The sequence below is a fragment of the Homalodisca vitripennis genome, chromosome X (genome assembly GCF_021130785.1).
Source record: "Homalodisca vitripennis isolate AUS2020 chromosome X, UT_GWSS_2.1, whole genome shotgun sequence".
Classification (NCBI taxonomy): Eukaryota; Metazoa; Arthropoda; class Insecta; order Hemiptera; family Cicadellidae; genus Homalodisca; species Homalodisca vitripennis.
In genome coordinates this window covers 15,268,761-15,289,039 of record NC_060215.1, presented here as the reverse complement: position 1 = coordinate 15,289,039, position 20,279 = coordinate 15,268,761, and the positions used below count along the sequence as shown (strand labels likewise).

The 20,279-nt window shown below is 37.1% G+C and overlaps 1 protein-coding gene across 3 annotated transcripts in view; it reads right to left on the bottom strand.

Annotated features, from left to right (window-relative positions):
• LOC124368723 overlaps positions 1–20,279 on the bottom strand; it is a 100,708-nt gene that overhangs the window by 9,089 nt on the left and 71,340 nt on the right. For 2 of the 3 annotated variants that reach the window (XM_046826035.1, XM_046826036.1), the window contains exons 8-10: positions 19,305–19,372; positions 8,550–8,630; positions 8,043–8,210 (exon numbers count right to left, since the gene is read on the bottom strand). In XM_046826035.1, the coding sequence (XP_046681991.1) occupies positions 8,043–8,210; positions 8,550–8,630; positions 19,305–19,372 (317 nt within the window). Of the gene's footprint in view, positions 1–3,675; positions 3,780–8,042; positions 8,211–8,549; positions 8,631–19,304; positions 19,373–20,279 lie in introns of all 3 variants that reach the window. The other variant, XM_046826037.1, reaches the window with a different exon arrangement.

Below are 20,279 nucleotides of genomic sequence, written 5' to 3'. Positions count from 1 at the left end.
TATATTTAGCCAATGGCGCAGTGTAGTGGGTACGGCGGTTATCGCAAGATAACCAGATCAAGCAACGCCGAGCGTGGCTGCTGCTTGGACAGGTGACCGCTGAGCGATCCTGTCCTTGCAAGCGGCCCGCCTGCCCGGCCATTGGTGGTGGTTCGGAAGTCACCTTTAAGCCGTTGGTCCCCAGGTTAAGTGTTAGAGAGGGCTTCTTAGCCCTAACTTCGCCTGGTAAAATAAGACATTCTTTACTTTTTTTTTTTTTTTTTTTTTTTTTTTTTTTTTTTATATTGTATATTTGCAATTTATTTTTTCGTACAAATAACAGAGTTTCAAATATTTAACGTTGTTATACGTTAAAAAATACTTATGTGTTTAAACAAAAGACATAAGAAAATGTTTAAGAATACCCAACATCCAGTGCACAAACATAATACTTCTAATATTAAAATTCCTGTCCCCTATAGAGGAGACTTGAACAATCACCCCAGCCAGTGATGAACTTGTCCATAACAGCAGTGGAGTCTTACAAATCACATTAAAAATATCATTTTGTTGGCCTCTGAAATCAAGGATGCATGTGGAATTCTATTAAGTCTGTAAGTAATGTCTCTATTCCATTGATTGTGCATCAGTTTATAAAGCCAGCTAATGAAACTAATGAAGAATGATCTTCGCATCATTCCCCTAATTTAATGGGTATTGTCAAAAAGTAAAAACCTCTGTAATGGTTATTTATTTCTCAGCAGCCTAATGTCTTTAATGAAGATCTACAGTCTACCTTTCCTTCCCCATTTTATAGCATACGTCATTGTAGACTCTTTAAATGTCTATGTAGAATTCAAGAAAGTTCTTTTAGACTCTTGCACAATGAATGGCTCAGATCTTTCTTCTCACCACTCCTTTTTATATTCACAACGCAACATTCTGTTAACTGAGCCAAGCAAATTTATGTATTGTGACGATATCCCCTATATGTTTGACATAAGAAGTTAAAAAAAGACTCAAACTTTCACAAATAACCTGGCTATCCTCAAAACTACTTTAACACTTGAGAAACTAAGCCCCACATAGAGAGTAATCTCCTGTTTTCATCACAGCAAGGTTTGCATACATTTAAGAATCAGCTGTAGTAAAATGACATTGAGTGTATCCCAATAACAACAATGTTAAACCGACAATAAAAGATTCATTAATACACATCCAAAATTTTTTTGGAGCTGAAGAATTTGGAAATGTTTGAGATTTTTTTTGCGAACAACCTTTAAAGTATCGGAAATAACTACAAAGCATTATTGGATATGTATTAATTGCATCTTTAATATGAAAGATCTTCCATACTTCTACTACTAAAAATAGTTCCAAAAAAGTGCATGAGGTTTAACATTGTTCTTATGAGGCTACAATCAAAATGGCCGCCAGTAGAGCCAGCTCTTAAGAGCAGTTGTGATAGTGTACCTCTCTTTCATAACGAATGCCATTATTACTTCAAATTATTATTTTACATAAAATAATAATTATTATAATTATTATTAGTAATTATTATTTTTTTTATGTTGTTTCTCTAAGCCAGAACAAACTTAGTGCGGTTGGAGCTTTTGAGATGATTAATAATATAAGAAGTTAATAAGTGTGATCATAGGAGAAGATCCTTCACATCTTGACACCGTAAAAGTTACCAGTGAGGTCTACTTAATTCTACAACGACAAAGAATCTTAAAGTTAAATCACTGCGTGTTTTACTTTCATTCTGTTGGGTTTACATTAATAGGCCAATGCAAAATATGGGACTCAAAAGTTGTAATGCTGTCGTGTCAACGTTTCAAAATGTAACAAGAAGTATATAGAACAATTTTGTTAAAGTAACTTAACACTTTGTTATTGATTCTCAGGTTTTTACTCAGAAACTCATACATAGTAAAAACTACCATATTCACTAGTTCAAGAAAAAAGAGAACTGTACAAATACTGTATTCGTTACTTGTGTCCAAACTGAACATTCAGATGGCCAAGTCAGAATGAAGCTCGGTGGTGTCAGTGGTACCAGCACATGAAAGCTGGCATTAAAAACATGGAAACAACATCATTGTTCATTTAGTTTTTTCTCAACATGACGGTCAATGCCTGATTGTGTAACAAAATTTATAAAAGATTAAATTTGATTAGATAAGTATATTCATCAGTCTAGAAAATGCGATGCCACAGAAATTATATGAAAAACAAATTAGTCATCTACTAGTGGTACCATGGCACCTCTGTTGGGCACGTGTGTCTACGTTCATGGCAACACACAGAGAAGAGTAGTCAGCTTTGGTTTAGACACATATCTTTAGTAAATAACATAAGTAATAAATAAGTTAACACAACACACGTGCATGGCAACACACAAACAAAAGTGACCACCTATTTGTGAGACATACCTTATGAGTAAAAAGTCTACACAACAAATGTGCATGGCAACACGCTGAAAAAAGTGACCAGCTCTTTTTGAGACATATCTTGTAAGTAAACAACAACCAACACAACACACGTGCAAGACAAAACACAGGAAGAAGTGACTATTATTTTTGACAGATCTTGTAAGTAAACAATAGTCTACACAACACATGTGCACGGCAACACACAGAAAGAAGTGACCAATTTTGGTTGAGAAATGTTTTTTATGTGAAAACATTCTACACACCACAAGTGCATGGCAACGCAGTGAGAGAAAGTGGCCAGTTTATGTCACTTAAGTGACATATCATTACCTGCCAGTTGCCAATACTAGAGTAGAAGCAAACAGGAGGATCCATTGGTGAGATAGATGAGTAGAAGAAACAGCACGTGCAAAATTTGAGAGCTAAGTTTACCTTCTATGGCAAGTGGCCGGCGACCTACTGAACTAGATCCATGCAAGGTCTTGATATCTGGATATAGAGGAGGAAGTTGGATTGGGGGCAAAGCGATTGGCTGTCTACCATTGCCATTGTTTCTCTGATATGGCCTGTAAGTATAAACCATTGGATTACGGCCTAACCATCTACCATTCCAGTTCCAATTGTTTCTTGTGTTTTGATAGTTCCTGTCCCTATTCCCCGAATAACCCGGGAATCTGGGAGGTTCAATAGGAGTTCTGGTGGAATTGATGTAGTTTCTAGAAGTTGCATGCTGTACGAACAACCCACTCGGAGTTCTGATCCTGAACTCTTCTCTCGGAAATCCTGGGTTCCAGTAGTTCATGCCATTGTAGGGAACGTTCGATACATCAAATGGTGGACTTGATTTTGTCCAGTCTCTCTCTCTATAATTGTTAGGAAAGCCAGCGTAACCACGACCACTACCAATTGGAGAGAATGTGGTCCACTGAGGTGTGGACAGGTTTTTGTTGTTGTGTACAGAGTACCATGGAAGTGTAGAAGGCCAGGTCACATGTGGGTTCCAAGGGTATTCTGGCTGAAAGGACCGATTCGGTCTGTAAGTGGTAGGATAGCCTGAAGAAATGGGGCTCTCGGTGCTCTCGGTCGTGGTTCTCATCACTGAACTCACCGAGTCGGTCACACTGGTATATGTATACGGTTTGGTCACTTCTAAACTAAAACCAGAACTAAAACCCAAGTCTGAGACATTTAGTTTAGTCTGAGAACTATCTGTGGTTCTCCCAGAATCTGTTCCAACGTTTCCAGTACTGGTGTTACTCACGGAAAGCAAGTCCCCTTTTGAAGTTGAAGTGGTTATTTCATCTACAGTACTATTATATACACCCTCTTCAACCTCTCTCTGGTGCCGACCGGAATGGTACCTCCCTACAAGCACCAAAGAGATTAATCTTATCATGTATCATTTTACACTATGATAAAAATCTATGTACCATAGTACAAAAATAAAAAAGTATTTCATGTAAAATAAGGTAAGTAAATCAGTGAAAAATAAAACTTATTCAATCTTTTGACCTCGAAAGGCAAGTTGGTATTTCAATAAGATCCAAATCAATTAGTAAATAAAATATTCTTACAAGATATACTTTCCAATACATACTTTTTTGTACATTTCAGGGATTTAACATGGATTGTGGTCTTTTGGTGGTTATTTTCCAGGATTGCTGATATACTACCAAGGGGTCTAAGGGCTATGAGATTCCCTTCACTAGTACAAAGGTCACAGACTTTCCCAGTATAATTTTTAAATTTCAATTCAAATTATGCATCTAGACTTTCCTCATTTCACAGACTTTTTTTTATTTAAAACAAAAAATTGACATATCTAGAGTTTATATTTTACCATACAGAGCGTCACAGAACTCTCTAGCAATATTTTTAGGTGTTGTTCCTGGACCAAAGTCAAGCCATATTAAAACTGTCAAAAACTCAATAACTACCCGAATAGCCGCCATTTTGTTTCTACACTTAACTATTTTTAATTTGAGAACGGCTAATTATAATGAGTTAAAATTTAATATGTAGCTTTATCACCTAAATGCCTAATAACTTAACAATTATAATTTATGTAGATTATGAAAATTTTATTTTCTTATATTTTAATCAAAAGAAACCTAAATCCTGCAATATCCAAGGATGATGAACACAGTTAAACAATGTAGTGTTATAATCAGCTGATTAGAGCTGCTACAATTAAATCAGCTGGTTGTTAAGGCTCACAAACACTGTTGTCACATAATCAAAGTGGATATTGTTTAGTACTGTGGTTTTTAAAAGCTCATTATCACCCTTATTTATGAACATTTTTTCTTAAATTTGATGTCGTTGGATTTGCAGTTAAATTGTCTAACTAAAATGTAATAAGTTTGACTTAATAATTTTTGCAATTTTTAAGATATTTGCGCTTAAAGATTTTAGGAAGCCGCCATTTCAAAATAAAACTTTTAAAATATTACAATTTTTTCTGTTATTAGCCATTAAAGTGACAAAGCCATATGCCAAATTTCAACTCATTACAACAAGCCATTCTCAAATTTAACATAGTTAAGTGGAAAAAACAAAATGGCCGCTTTCTAGGTAATTATAGTGATTTAGAAAGTTTTAATATGAAATTTTGGTTTGCCTTTGGTCCAGGAATAATATCTGAAAATTTTGGTAGAGTTCTGGGACACCCTGTATATTATAAATATGTCAAATACTTTTGGATTTTCAGCATTAATTTGGACTGAGTTGAAGTTAAATTTGCAACTAAAATAACCACACTAATAACACCTTTTAATGGTTGTGACAAGTATAGAAATATCAATATAACAACAGTATTAGGTAAAGCACGTAACCATTGACTCAGCACCATGTTAGTATAGAAAATCAGTTCACACAACTGATTAGTATCAATTTAATTCTTGATAAATTTCTGCTTTGCTGTGGAGAGCCATCCTCATTTATTAGATGATAAAGTGAAACCAATAATACACATACACTTATACAAGTGAGTTGAAGGAGGTGGAGCTGTATCACGATTGGTAAAAGCCAAACGAAACGCTACTGTAACTTGTAGCGAGAATCTTTACACAAATGATTTTGAGAAGATTGTATTGGAAGGGGCACAGAAGACGCCGAAGTTAACAGTTTACTATGTAGATGATGTATGGTCAGATTGGCCACACTGTAAAGGCAGCTTAGATACATTTTTACAAAATATAAATGCCATACTTTTTAACTTAATTTTACCGAAGAAGTTTAAATAATATGGGATTGCATTCAATATCCATCCATATGGTATTAATAGATATTGAAGTTATCATCACAAAGCTCACAGAAATTAGAATGATAAATAAATAAGTTGATTAAAAACAACCAGTTTACTGATGGGATAAGAAAAAAATAAACCACAGCAGAAAACAGCTACTAAACCAAAGATGCAATAGAAAATGACAGAATAAAAGTACTACAAAAATGCCTTATCAATATCGAAGGATAAGAAGAGGAACCCTATAAATAGTCACGAAAGAAAATAACTTCAATAAAGAAGATAGAGTCAAATTATCAAAATTCTGAAACCTGTGGTAAAGAAATGTTGATTGATGTCGCACTGGTCATTGATTGGTTAAAATCAGGCAATAGCGATACAGCTTTGTCCACTTGAACTCATCTCATAAGTGTATGTGTCTATGGCAGTTGTCGGTTCGGCATCTGTTGACTGAAGATAGTTCTCCGCAGTGAGATCGATATCTTAAAGAATTTAATTAGGTCAACAATGTTTTGACGTAATGTAAACCACAAGACGATAATCACCGCAACTTAACACATTAGACATACTCATCTCACATAGCCATTGCGTCCAACAGCATGTTAGAGTAGGTAATCAATTAATTATAATTCAGTGAATTATCAATCTGAAATAGTAGATAAATAAATGTATTTTAAATTTACACATACCAACATATTGACAGACGAATTGATACTAAAACACTGATTAAGTCATATTAGGCTAACTAGTAGACTAGAAACATTACCTAACAATTGGCTCAGCAGCATGATATTACTGATAATTAGTTCAGTAAGATACAACACATTCAAGAGCCACCTTGCAGACAAAATGACTGATATTTAATTTACAAAGGCTGACACATTAATAAACAGACTGATACACATTTTTAACGTCATATGGAAGTATCAGCATAACTACTAGACTAGAAAAGTACGTCACTGTTAGCTCACCAGCAGCATATTAGAGTAATATCATCCAGAATGCGGTTATAAAGTGTTTTGGATTATTCAAAGTTCCAAATTATCTAAAGTTTTGGATTATCCAAAATTCTGGATTATCCAAAGTTCTGGATTATTCGAAGTTCCAAATTATCTAAAGTTTTGGATTATCCAAAATACATTATAAGAATGAAATTAGTTTCATATTCCCTTTGATATTGGTATGAATCCATTTTAAAACATAAATTACTCAACTAAAGCTTTTTACGTGTTATTCCTTTTACACCACTACAACGTGAAAATCATATTGTTTGAGTACAAAAAGTCTTTGGTGAATTTTACAGCGATGAATTTTTCATAAGTGACTGCTGATAGACTTGGCTGTAGTGATATTTCTGTACATGTGTCAGAATATTTTTAGGCTGTAAGAATTAAACCTGTTTATTTAACTTTTCTAAATAACAAAGATAGACTTAGTATTGTACACACTAATAGCTAGCTTCCCATAGTAAGTTTAGTACATTCTAAGTGAATACAAACCCTCACTGTAGGTCCATATGTGAGTGTGTAATACTGCTGCTCAGTTTTTAGATATAAATACCAATAAGTTTTTACCAATAAGGTCAGCTTTACCAGAAATTTTTGAGTATCCAAAATAGACATCAATTTTAGATAATCGCATCCCTAGTGTACTGATGCGGTTTAGTCCAACACAAATAATGCTAAGCCGAACTTGCAGAATAAATTACTGAAGTTCAATTTACGGATACCACAATACTGATAAAAAACTGATACATGAACATTAACATAGTATGAGACTATTAACCTAACTACAGCATCAGTGAACTGTTCAATCTGACACTATTATAGGCTGAGCAGACCACACAGGCAAAAGCTCTATTTTTTTCTGTAAATGCCAAAAATCCAGGATAAAATTGTATGATATGTGGAAATGAAAAATTAAAATGTAGAACTTTGTTATGTATGAATATAATATTTTAATTTATGATTCTTCACATTTGAGTATACTTGAGAATACATGAAACACTAATTGCACAAAATATATATAGGACAGAATTATCAATCAGACCAACTACCAGATAAATTAGGGTGTATTATAACTAATTAATGTTTGATTGTTCAGGCTTAAGTAGTTCCTACTAGTACTAAAGTAGGATATTCTATACAAAAACACACATTGTTATATCGTGTATTTTGAAATGAGACTAATCAATAAATATTTATTTTTTATTTGTGTTTTTATCAAATATATCTGAAATATAGTATAATTAGTGCACGTAAAGTAACAGATGGTAGCTTGTTGAATGAACTATATTAAAGTACACCATCCACTGGAGATTGAAGTGGTACAGTGTATTGGACTTTCTAAATAGCTATAGAAGAGTGAAACTGGCAACGTACCTTCATACACTTCTTGCTGATCACAGTCGAAGACGGTGAAGTACATGATCTCCTGATGTGTCTGATCAGAGGCCAACCGAGCACAGAGGCCTACATTGTTCGGGTCAGGAATTACCCCACTGTACTCCCCCGTCACTGGACATGGAGATACTTGCAGACCTTCCAGTCCTGTGTACAAAATCAACGTTAATCTACGCATATTTAATAGTTATTTTATTACAAATTCATATTATTGATTAATTTTAGTTGATTTGTAGGATATTACTCTACTTCCAACAGTTTATGTAGTAAGAAAATTTAAAACACGTTGTGCAAGTATAACCTATTTCTAGGTTAGATGGAAAAACAAAAATCTCTAAAAATTCGTAATACAACCTTGACAGTAGATTTTTCCAACCGTGATATGTAATTTTATAAATTTAAGAGTAATTTGTGGCTGAAGCATATTGGAATTATTTGGAACTACATTAACATCTAGTTTTATACTAGTAATTAACTATTACTTACTTGCTTGTGTAATCCAAACGTTGCCCAAGAAGTTTGAATCACTGCATAGTGAATGATTCACAAATGAGCTTGTAGTTAAACCTGTAACGTTAAGTTGTTTAGATGTAACATTTTCTGGGTTATAATAATACACAATTGGTGCTATCTGATAAGAACAAGTAGTATCTTACTTTAAGTCAACAACGTTTTTTAAAACTTCACTCAACATTTTAATTTTAATCTGGATTTTAAAACACATTTCCACCATTTTCAATTTGTATTCCATGAGAATGCAAGAGGCACTTTCTCTGATTATATGTATTGTGAATGCAAGTTATTGCGGTCAACTTTTCAAATATAGCTTGTAAATATTATGGAACCCATTGTGGATTGTATGAAAGAACGAATGCTTGTATAACTCTATATATTTGTTAAGATTATGTTATTAACTCCACATTACAGGGTTATCTTTATATTAGAATAATGAATGGTCAACTAAAACCTTTTTTTAGTTATTTTATTTCCAGGCACGTGTTTCAGAATTAAAACATCATCAGTGTGAACATTAACCTCTAAATAAACAATAAACAATAAACAACCAAAACATGTGGACAATTTAAACAGATGTTAAATTTATGATACAGTTGTAATTTTGATTAGTATTTAATATTTTTATTTTTTCAAAGATTGGGTTTTACTTATTTTTTAGATTGCTTTTTAAAATGTTGTGAGGATCTTTGTTATTAATTTAGTTAGATATGTAATTCTTCTTTCGTGTTACATTTTTCTCCTTTCCTTTTGATATCCAAAATTTCCATGTTTTTTTCAATATTTGTGCAGTTATGGTCAGTTTCTAATTAATGTTCAGCAAAATTTGATTTTATTGTGGACATGGTATTTGTTTTCAAAGTTTATATATATATATTCTTTAAACCTTTTATTACAATTTCTGCCAGTTTTTCCAATATAATAGTTTCCACAGCCACTACAGTTAATTTTGTATACTCCAGATGGTTAATATAATTCTTGTTTGTCATCTTTTTGGTTTACTTTGTTTTCAATAAGTTTAAATGTATTATTTCTTGTTTGGTAACTGATGGAAAATTTTGAATATTGAAAGGTTTTTCGAACAGCTTTGTTTATTTTAGTATTAGTGTTTATTTTATACATATATATTTTTGAATTTCATTATTATTAGGATTAGGTCGTATTATGTTGGTTTTATTGATTTTTCTTATTTTCTTCTTAATCATTTTGTCTACAATATGGAGTTGATATCCATTTTTGACAGCTAGGTTTCTTTTTTGACAAAACATGTGCCTGGAAATAAAATAATTAAAAAAAGGGGTTTTAGTTGACCATTCATTATTCTAATTTGGTAAGATATTTTTTACACATGTAGTTGTATTTTGCAGTTCTAGTTTAGAAACACATAAACTTTCCTTTTTAATAGTTTAAAAATATTGTTTTAATTTAAATAGTATTATATTATTTTTAGTTTTCAATGTAAGTAATTTTTATACATAATTAAGTTTTTAAAGAGTAAAGGTTTTAATGTACAGAAGGGCCATGTGGTCCTAGCTTTCTCTGAATAAACAAAGAATTTAACACTTATTTAATCTATCCTGATACTGTAGGCTATTGCTAAATAAGTAAATAATTTGAATGTTGCATCCTTCATCTTCAAAAGTGCCCTTCCATATGAAGTTTAGTAAAGTTTAAATTTTTCAATGTTGAGGGGTCAATGTCTAATTATTTTCAAAATTTCATAATTCCAGCTCAACATGAAGTGGCCATTACTTTATGCCTGTCAATCAGCTTACATTATATTGATGTTTTAACATTAGTTTTAAAGCATTCTATAACTCAAAATAAAGTTAAAATATTTATTGAATAAAGTTTAAGTTTAGTTTATTTTTACAAGTTAAATCAAAGTTCTATAAGTAAACTTAACTGTATGCTAAATGACAGTGATTGGTTCCACAGAAACAAATATAAAAAAAACAAGCAAACAAAATGAAAAAATAGCTCTTCACAAAAAAGGTCCTCCACAAAAGCTGATCAATACTGTAAAATAAAAAAAATGGCAACACGGTACAAAAAAGTGGGGGAAGGTTCTCTTAAAATCTTCAAAGCAAGACAATGAATGAGTAAACAAATTATCTATGTGCTCTTCAAGTTTCCCTCAGGTGCACAAAAGGTAGCTAATACTGCAAAAGGAGGTAGGGAAAAGGATACAGAAAGAGTGGTAAAGTCCTCTTGAAGTCCTCAAAGCAAGTAAACAAAAGGAGTAAAGAACTAATTTAGGTGTTCTTTTCATATTAATCAGGTCTTAAAACGTTGCCATTACCGCAAGATAAAGAAGGGGAAATAAGGTACAAAAAAATTGGGGAGGGGGGGAATTCTCTTAAAGTTCTCAAAGTGATGTAACATGTCATTTTTACAGGGGGTTTAAATAAGGCATTTTTATTTTTTGAGAGGAGAATTATTTTGAGTTCAATGACATGTTAAGTCTTTACTTCTTCCACCTACAATTAATTATACTCTAGTAGCTCAACATCAACGCAGGAGACGTCAGCTGACGAGGTCCGGCTCGACCGGGTAAGACACAGAGTTTCAGGATACATCCGCCGGAGTTCGCTTCAAGGGCTGAAAGCGCCTTTACAGCGGACGACTCCAGTACTACAGTACGTAAGTACGCTGTGCTGGCTTCCTCGCTCTCTCGGTCGCTGTCTTTCGGTCGGTGTCTAGCAGTCGAAGTCGTCGAGTCGGAGTCGCCGCCCCCACACACGCCAGCCACGATAAGGTGCAAGTAAGTAGGTACTTATTTACTGCCAAAACACGCCTTTACCTGAACTTGCCTAGTCACTAACGATAGGATAAGTACATGGCATTACGTACTTAAGCTGCTAACAGAATATAATTATAGATATAAAGTGTAGCAAGAAAACAGATCAGTACGAATAGGATTTAGGTTCTATTACTAGTAAAGAAGAGTTTAAATTAAGTTTTACTCAATTTATCGTTTCTTTTCGAGGCCGCTGGGGTCGCTTGACGTACGTTGGCACCAGCGTTCCTGAGCTTCGGGCTAGGTTTAATTTTAATTTAATTTTACTTAGTTTATCGTTTCTTTTCGAGGCCACTGGGTTGCTTGACGTACGTTGGCACCAGCGTCCCTGAGCTTCGGGCTAGGCGTAATTTAATTTAGTTTTACTTAGTTTATCGTTTCTTTTCGAGGCCGCTGGGTCGCTTGACGTACGTTGGCACCGGCGTTCCTTAGCTTTCGAGCCCTAGGTGAGCTAGGCGCGATTCCGAGCGAGCTCGGTGTTTACATTTAGTTTTTTTGTTTAGTTTATCGTATCTTTTCGAGGCCGCTGGGTCGCTTGACGTACGTTGGCACCAGCGTTCCTTAGTTTTCGAGCTCGAGTCGAGCTATGTGTGATTTCGAGCGAACTAGTGTTCGCATTTAGATTTATTTAGTTATCATTTCTCTTTTTTGGCCGCTTGTCCGTAAGTTGGCTCCAGCGTTCCTCGTTTTCGAGCTTCAGGTTGAACTAACAACTGTCGTATTAGGGACGTTTAGGTAGTGGAACAGTCATCCTAAAGCAAATGCTGACGCCTTCCCTTTATTCCCTTTCGTTTCCGAGTCTGCGATGATGAAAGCATGTTGATCCGTTGATCATCGGTGCTGTATTTGCTTCGGGCTTTTGGTTTCACATGTATTCGGTTCTGAGCTGAACTTGGAAACTACCTCTCCCTTTCGAACCCTGGATTTTACCCTCTCGACTGTTCTATCCGGTGTCTTAGGGTTATATATTTTTATAAACTATCCCTGACCCGATTTAACGTTATAAATTTGGCGCCCGAACAATTGGACGAAAATTAACCGATAGTTTTCTGAAAATTTAATTTAGTTTTCTGATTATTTAAGGAAATTAGTTTAAAATGTTTGATAAACGTTATATTTTGCAAGTTCTTTGCAGTTTTACGCTGGCTGTTGGGAGTATTTTATATTTTGCCAACCTCAAACAAAAGGGCCGATTTAGATAAGGCTAACGGTACTAAGGGTGATAAAGAATACGCCTGTACCATTGTCTACAGAAAACTCGGGACCTTCGGCAACGCTTAATGTTTCCACTAGGGCAACCGGAAACAATAAAAGATAAATCCCCGACGGAAAAACGACCCATATGTTGGATTGGGTCTATCGCTTAGACAAAACCCAACTACGTAACGAATTATTAAAATACAATCTTGATAGTGAGGGAAAAGTCGACGAATTAAGGAAAACGATACGTAGCATATTTACGGTCGGATAAATTAACGACTTCAGAGCGTGAGGTCGAGAACGAAAATAATAGGATGGACTATGCGAGCGTATTAGGAGGCAATTCCGTATCTCAAACCCGCGGGATACTGAACAGCAACGGGCAAAACGAAAGCGTGGCTCTTCGTGAAATTCTTTGGACTCCCTCCTAACGCTGATAGCAGAACTCTAAGAGAAATGATTTTATCGTTAAAAAAACCACTAGAGAATCCCCAGCCTTCAGCTAATGGCACGATGGGAACTCCGCACACAAATGTACATAGCCACCAATCGATGTTACCGGACTATTCACTTCCGACTTACAAACAAAACGAATCCGGTTCGGACTACAAAAACGATCAGGTTGTTTCGATCTGCAGAATGACTCGCCTAACTTATGCAACCTAGTAAGAAAATGGAATCTTCGTTTTGACGGAGTGAAAGGACCGATCTCGTTCTTAGAGAGATTGGATGAGCTACTCGAACGCGTACGGCATTGAACGAAACGACCATCCTTACAGCCTTGCCAGAGATTTTCCAAAACTCTGCACTTCTGTGGTATAGGAACAATAAGGACTTATGGAACAATTTATGTGGATTTTCGGAGGGACTTTGAAACACAGTTTCTTTCCTCCTGGATACAAACAAAATCTTGACGACGAGATCCGGAAGCGTACACAAGGTCAAGAGGAGCAATTTAAAGACTTTGTCGTGGCTTTAATGACATTAATGCGCAGAAGAGGCTCGTTATACACTAGACGAAAAACTCAATATTTTATATTCAAACATGCGTCCCGAGTATAAAACTTACGATGAAACGACAAGAATGTAGGACCGTATCGGATATGATTCACCAGGCTGAGCAGTATGAAGAATATTGAGGGCCCGAAACACTTACCGGCCTCCTCCACTGCCATCACTCGCCCTAGTGCCAGAGACGGCATACTGTGCAAAGAAGAAGTTTGATAAATCTCACGAAGCGTCTGTGGTTAGCGAGAATGGCGTTACAAAGACAAAACCCGCTCAAAATAGAAAACCAAATGAGTTTGCACCATTCATGGCGAGGCGAACCACACGCAAAGACGGACGACAGAAACCAAAATTGTCAAACCTAACGTTAAAAAAGATAAACGTGAACTTAACGTGAGGTTCCAAAACCCCAGTTAACACGGTGAGGCGTATACGCGACGACACCATATGTTGGAACTGCGAAAAAAGGGGGCATTTTTTTCGAGAATGCCAGAGGCCCAAGACCTTGAGGGTGTTTTTATTGTAAGCGACAAGGTATAGCAACTACCGCTTGCAATTGCCAGACGGGAAACGGTCGGTGGACTCAGCCGAGAAGGGGTCACCTGAGTCCCAACCGAAGAAATTAAGAACGACCCCAGAAGACTGGCAGAGTTGGCTTCACACAATAGCGAATTTTTTCTGGATCAGTACAGAGCAGCAGAAACATGGACAGCAGACCACACATCGAAATAGAAATCTACGGTAGCATATTTTCTGCTCTAATAGATACTGGAGCAACGATTTCAATGGTGGGAAAGAGACTAGCTGAGCATTTGAGAAGAAACGGAAATGTACCATTTAAACGCCCAATGAAAATTCGGATGGCTGATGGCTCACAGACATCGTTAGAAGAATATTATATGTTCGAAGGCATGATCTCCTATAGAGATACGACGCATTCGTTCGAAGCACTTTGCGTGCCGTCACTTACTTCGGACCTGATAGTTGGTGTCGATTCGATTGAATCGTTGGGGTTGCTGACATATGATTTCCCTTCCAGACGCGACATGAACGTAATATCTTCTTAAAGAGGAGTGATGTAGGGATGTTAGCGGATTGAATCAGCTATCAGAAGATGAACAAGAGGTCTTAGAAAAATTTCTAACAGAGGAGTTGCCTAAATTCGATGATGTTACGGGTAAAACAACACTAGTTGAACACAAGATTCGCCTGATCGATAATACACCTATTAAACAAAGGGTACTATACGAGAAATCCGGCAATGCAGGCTGTACTAGAAAAAGAGTTAGAGCGTATGATCGAAGCTGAAGTGATCGAACCGTCTTCGAGTCCGTGGAGCTCACCGATTTGTACTTAACCAAAAAACCATCTGGTGGCATACAGAGTATGTATCGATTTTCGGCGTCTAAATGCTAGTCACGGTGAAGGATGCTTACCCTTGCCACAAATCAACCCCATTCTAGAAAAACTCAAGGAAGCCCGCTATATTTCGACCATCGACCTCAAAGGACGGATATTGGCAGGTCCCTTTATCAGAGGAAAGTCGGCCGCTGACAGCATTCACTGTACCTGGAAAAGGAGTGTTCCAATTTCGCGTCATGCCATTTGGTTTGCATTCGGCTGGGGCTACCTTCCAGCGCCTCTTGGACACCGTTATAGGACCAGAATTGGAACCTAAAGTGTTCGGCCTATCTGGATGACTTGGTTATCGTGAGGCCCTAACTTCGAGGGCTCATCTAGAGCTTCTTCAAGAGGTTTTCAACGACTAAGAAGAGCAGGTCTGAAAACTTAAACCCTGCCAAATGTCACTTCTGCAAAAACTGAACTGAAGTATTTGGGTCATGTTGTGAACGGACAGGGGCATTAAGGACAGATCCAGAGAAAGTTCGAGCCATTGTAGAATTTCCTAGGGCCGTCCAATTTGAAAAACTCTAAGAGGCTTCCTTGGTATGGCCTCGTGGTATCGGAGGTTTGTCCCCAAACTTCGCATCTCTGACCACCCCCTCACGAGACTGTTGAAGAAAGATACTAGATGGCAATGGACGGAAGAACAGGAGAGTTCATTCAAGACTCTTAAGGAAAAATTAACGACTACGCCTATCCTAGCCTGTCCTGATTTTGGACAAACGTTTGTTTTAAGAGTGGACGCCTCGGGCGACGGCCTTGGAGCATCGTTAACACAAACACAGAACGGAAAAGAAGTTGTGATTGCGTACGGTAGCAGATTGTTGACGGGAAATGAACGCAAATTCTCAGTCACAAGAAAAAGAATGTTTAGCGCTAGTAGTATGGGCCGTAAAAAAATTTCGCCCATACCTAGAGGGATATCACTTTATCGCAGAAATCGGACCATCAGGCTTTGAGATGGTTACAAAAGTTAGAGACTCCTTCTGGTCGGCTGGCCCGCTGGGTGTTGGAACTCCAGCAAAACGATATGGAGATACGATACCGAAAAGGAAGCCCTAAACAAAGTGGCTGACGCTCTGTCTCGGAACCCGGTATATGAGCAACAAATTGAGCATATAGGATCATTTACGGCTGAAAATTGTTCAGCTCAGAAAAGAAGGCAGGTAAACAGAAGACCACGTCAGGAAGAAAATTACGGATGAATCCAATGATGTAGTGATGGTTGATAGGAACCTATGGTATAAAAGGCTATACAAGATGGCCACAAAAAGGGTGACTCAAATCTAATTATAAAAGATGGGAACCTCTATCGTCGAATAGTAGTAAAAAGGAAATAACGGACGCAGACAAGCCCACTGGAAAATGTGTGTTCGCGAAGAAGACCGCCCGAAAGTACTGCAAGAAAATCACGATAAAGAAACTGCAGGTCATCTGGGTGTTAGAAAAACCGCCTTAAAGCTTTCCCAGTGTTATTACTGGCCAGGTTGGTTTCGTGACGTAAAGGCATATGTAAAAAAATGTCTGATATGTCAACGATATAAAGTTGAACAAACGAAGCCCGCCGGGAAGATGTATATTTTCGTAAGCCACAAGGTCCGTGGTACACGGTTTACCGCAGATATAGTGGGCCCCTTACCACGATCGAAGAGTGGAAATCGGTTTATACTAGTGTGTCAAGATTACTACAGCAAGTGGTTAGAACTTAGTCCACTTAGATCGGCCACAGCAGCTAATGTGGTAAAGAGTTTCAAAGAAATGATTTTGTTCAGATACGGTGCACCCAGCGTTTTAATAACCGATAATGGGTCACAAATTTGTTTCGAAAATTTTTCGGGATCTTTGTAGGGACTGGAACGTCGACTGTCAACTGACGGCTCCTTATAGTCCTCAGAGCAATCCAGTAGAACGTTCTAACCGCGTCATCAAAACCTTGATATCGCAATTCGTTGGTGAAGACCACCGATCGTGGGATGCTAAACTAAGTGAGTTTAGATATGCATTAAACACAGCGAACCACGAATCAACAAACTTCACGCCAGCCATGCTTAACTTTGGACGCGAGCTGAGACTACCTAGAGCAATATGTGGACCGGCGTTTGAGTACTCCGGCGACCAGGAAACGACTACACGAGAAGAACGACACGAACAACGAATGGAAGAATTTAAAAGGATTTATCAAAGCTGTCATCGCAATTTAGCCCGTGCCTTCCAGAGGCAGTCTCGATATTATGACCTCAGACGACGAGATCATAACCTCCGTGTTGGACAATTGGTCTGGAAAAGACATCATACCCTGTCTTCGGCTCCTGACGCGTATGCATCGAAGCTGGCGCCCCGTTTTGTAGGCCCCTTTGAAGTAATTAGGTTTAAAGGCCCAAATATAGTCGAGTTGAAAGACCGTTCGACAAACAAAACTCAAACGGCCCACGTAAAAGACCGTGAAAACGTATACGGGATCCAACTGATAGAAATCGAAAATTTAACTTTTTTTTAGTTTTGTTTCCCCGAAGTGGGTGGGGGATGTAACATGTCATTTTTACAGGGGGTTTAAATAAGGCATTTTTATTTTTTGAGAGGAGAATTATTTTGAGTTCAATGACATGTTAAGATCTTTACTTCTTCCACCTACAATTAATTATACTCTAGTAGCTCAACATCAACGCAGGAGACGTCAGCTGACGAGGTCCGGCTCGACCGGGTAAGACACAGAGTTTCAGGATAACATCCGCCGGAGTTCGCTTCAAGGGTCTGAAGCGCCTTACAGGCGGACGACTCCAGTACTACAGTACGTAAGTACGCTGTGCCTGGGCTTCCTCGCTCTCTCGGTCGCTGTCTTTCGTTCGGTGTCTAGCAGTCGAAGTCGTCGAGTCGGAGTCGCCGCCCCCACACACGCCACGATAAGGTGCAAGTAAGTAGGTACTTATTTACCTGCCAAAACACGCCTTTACCTGAACTTGCCTAGTCACTAACGATAGGATAAGTACATGGCATTACGTACTTAAGCTGCTAACAGAATATAATTATAGATATAAAGTGTAGCAAGAAAAACAGATCAGTACGAATAGGATTAGGTTCTATTACTAGTAAAGAAGAGTTTAAATTAAGTTTTACTCAATTTATCGTTTCTTTTCGAGGCCGCTTGGTCGCTTGACGTACGTTGGCACCCAGCGTTCCTGAGCTTCGGGCTAGGTTTAATTTAATTTAATTTTACTTAGTTTATCGTTTCTTTTCGAGGCCACTGGGTTGCTTGACGTACGTTGGCACCAGCGTCCCTGAGCTTCGGGCTAGGCGTAATTTAATTTAGTTTTTACTTAGTTTATCGTTTCTTTTCGAGGCCGCTGGGTCGCTTGGACGTACGTTGGCACCGGCGTTCCTTAGCTTCGAGCCCTAGGTGAGCTAGGCGCGATTTCCGAGCGAGCTCGTGTTTACATTTAGTTTTTGTTTAGTTTATCGTATCTTTTCGAGGCCGCTGGGTCGCTTGACGTAACGTTGGCACCAGCGTTCTTAGTTTTCGAGCTCGAGTCGAGCTATGTGTGATTTCGAGCGAACTAGTGTTCGCATTTAGATTTATTTAGTTATTCATTTCTCTTTTTTGGCCGCTTGTCGTAAGTTGGCTCCAGCGTTCCTCGTTTTCGAGCTTCAGTTGAACTAACAACTGTCGTATTAGGGGACGTTTAGGTAGTGGAAAACAGTCATCCTAAAGCAAATGCTGACGCCTTCCCTTTATTCCCTTTCGTTTCCGAGTCTGTGATGATGAAAGCATGTTGATCCGTTGATCTTCGGTGCTGTATTTGCTTCGGCTTTTTGGTTTCACATTGTATTCGGTTCTGAGCTGAACTTGGAAACTACCTCTCCCTTTCGAACCTGGATTTTTACCCCTCTCGACTGTTCTATCCGGTGTCTTAGGGTTATATATTTTTATAAACTATCCCTGACCCGATTTAACGTTATAGTAAGACATTGAATGAGTAATAAAATTATGTGCTCTTCAAGTTTTGCTCAGGCCCATAAAAGGTAGCCAATACTGCAAAAGAAGGCAGGGAAATCACAGTACAGAAAGAGTGGGGGTAAAGTCCTCTAGAAATCCTGGAAGAATTCGTTATTTCAGAATTGGCTTTGGGTATACTGTTGTCAAACTTAAAGTCCTGTTCAGGTGCTTGTGTATCAGAACCTCAATGTCAAGGTACTTGGCAATTCTTGCCAATTTCCCAAAGGATAGTGGAACATTTTAATTAATAAAATTATTGGTTTTACTGTAATTAATTTTAAAATGCTCAACTCAATTCAACCGAAATAATTGTAATAATACATACCGAACTGGAACTCAACAACATTTCGACTTCTTTGTTTGAGTTGAATGCACTTGTAGGTTTCTTCTCCACTGTAACATAAATTAAAATTACAGTATTTGGTAAAAGAAATCCAGTTTTAATTTATACTACGAAGACTTATACAATATTCCCAAAAATGGCAAGTAAAATGAGTGTACATTGATAAGTCCTATCATAATACAAGACATAATGAATTGGAGTTACTCATTGAACACGTCACAAAATGTACTGACCCATTTTAAGTCCTTCTTTATCAAAAAAGGTTTCAATTTCATCAGTTTTTGTGCCTTGACTTTGTCCAAACTGTTATTCTTTGCAATATTCTTTTTGTGACCAGAATCGTTTTTGACATGTGAAGTGACTAATAATGTTTACTTTGTTATGCAGTAATGACCTACTCACTGTTTGTTTATTCAAAAGAATAATGATTTTTCTTTAAAATTCAATATATACCTTTCATAAGAATTACATATTTTTTGTCAACTTTTCGTAGAACGATTGTCACAAACAAGTTTTTAGGAAGGGTGCTGTGAATATCTTTGGGCCTGAGAGCCCAAAAACTAAAATTCACTACTAAAGTTCATCACATAGTCAGTTATGTTATGTTTTGTTTATTGTTTCTGGTGCCATGCTGAGAAACGTTCTTTCAAGCTACTGCTTCCGCGAAATTGCAGCTACTGTGTCGTCCCGGTAGTTAAGATCGATTTTGAAGTAGTAAATAATCAAATTTTGGTACTCACTTTAAGAAATTCAAAGACTTTGTTAAGACCTCAAACTACCTATTCAAATAATTTATTGTGTACCAAATCTAAATAATGCACTTTCAAATTAAGATGACCCTATTAATTACTCTTTGAGTGATGCTTTTTGTGCCATATCACTTTGAGCATGTCTTCTGTAGTTTTATGGACTGGCAAGACTCTGGAAGAATCAGAATCGCTTTATTTCATAAACATC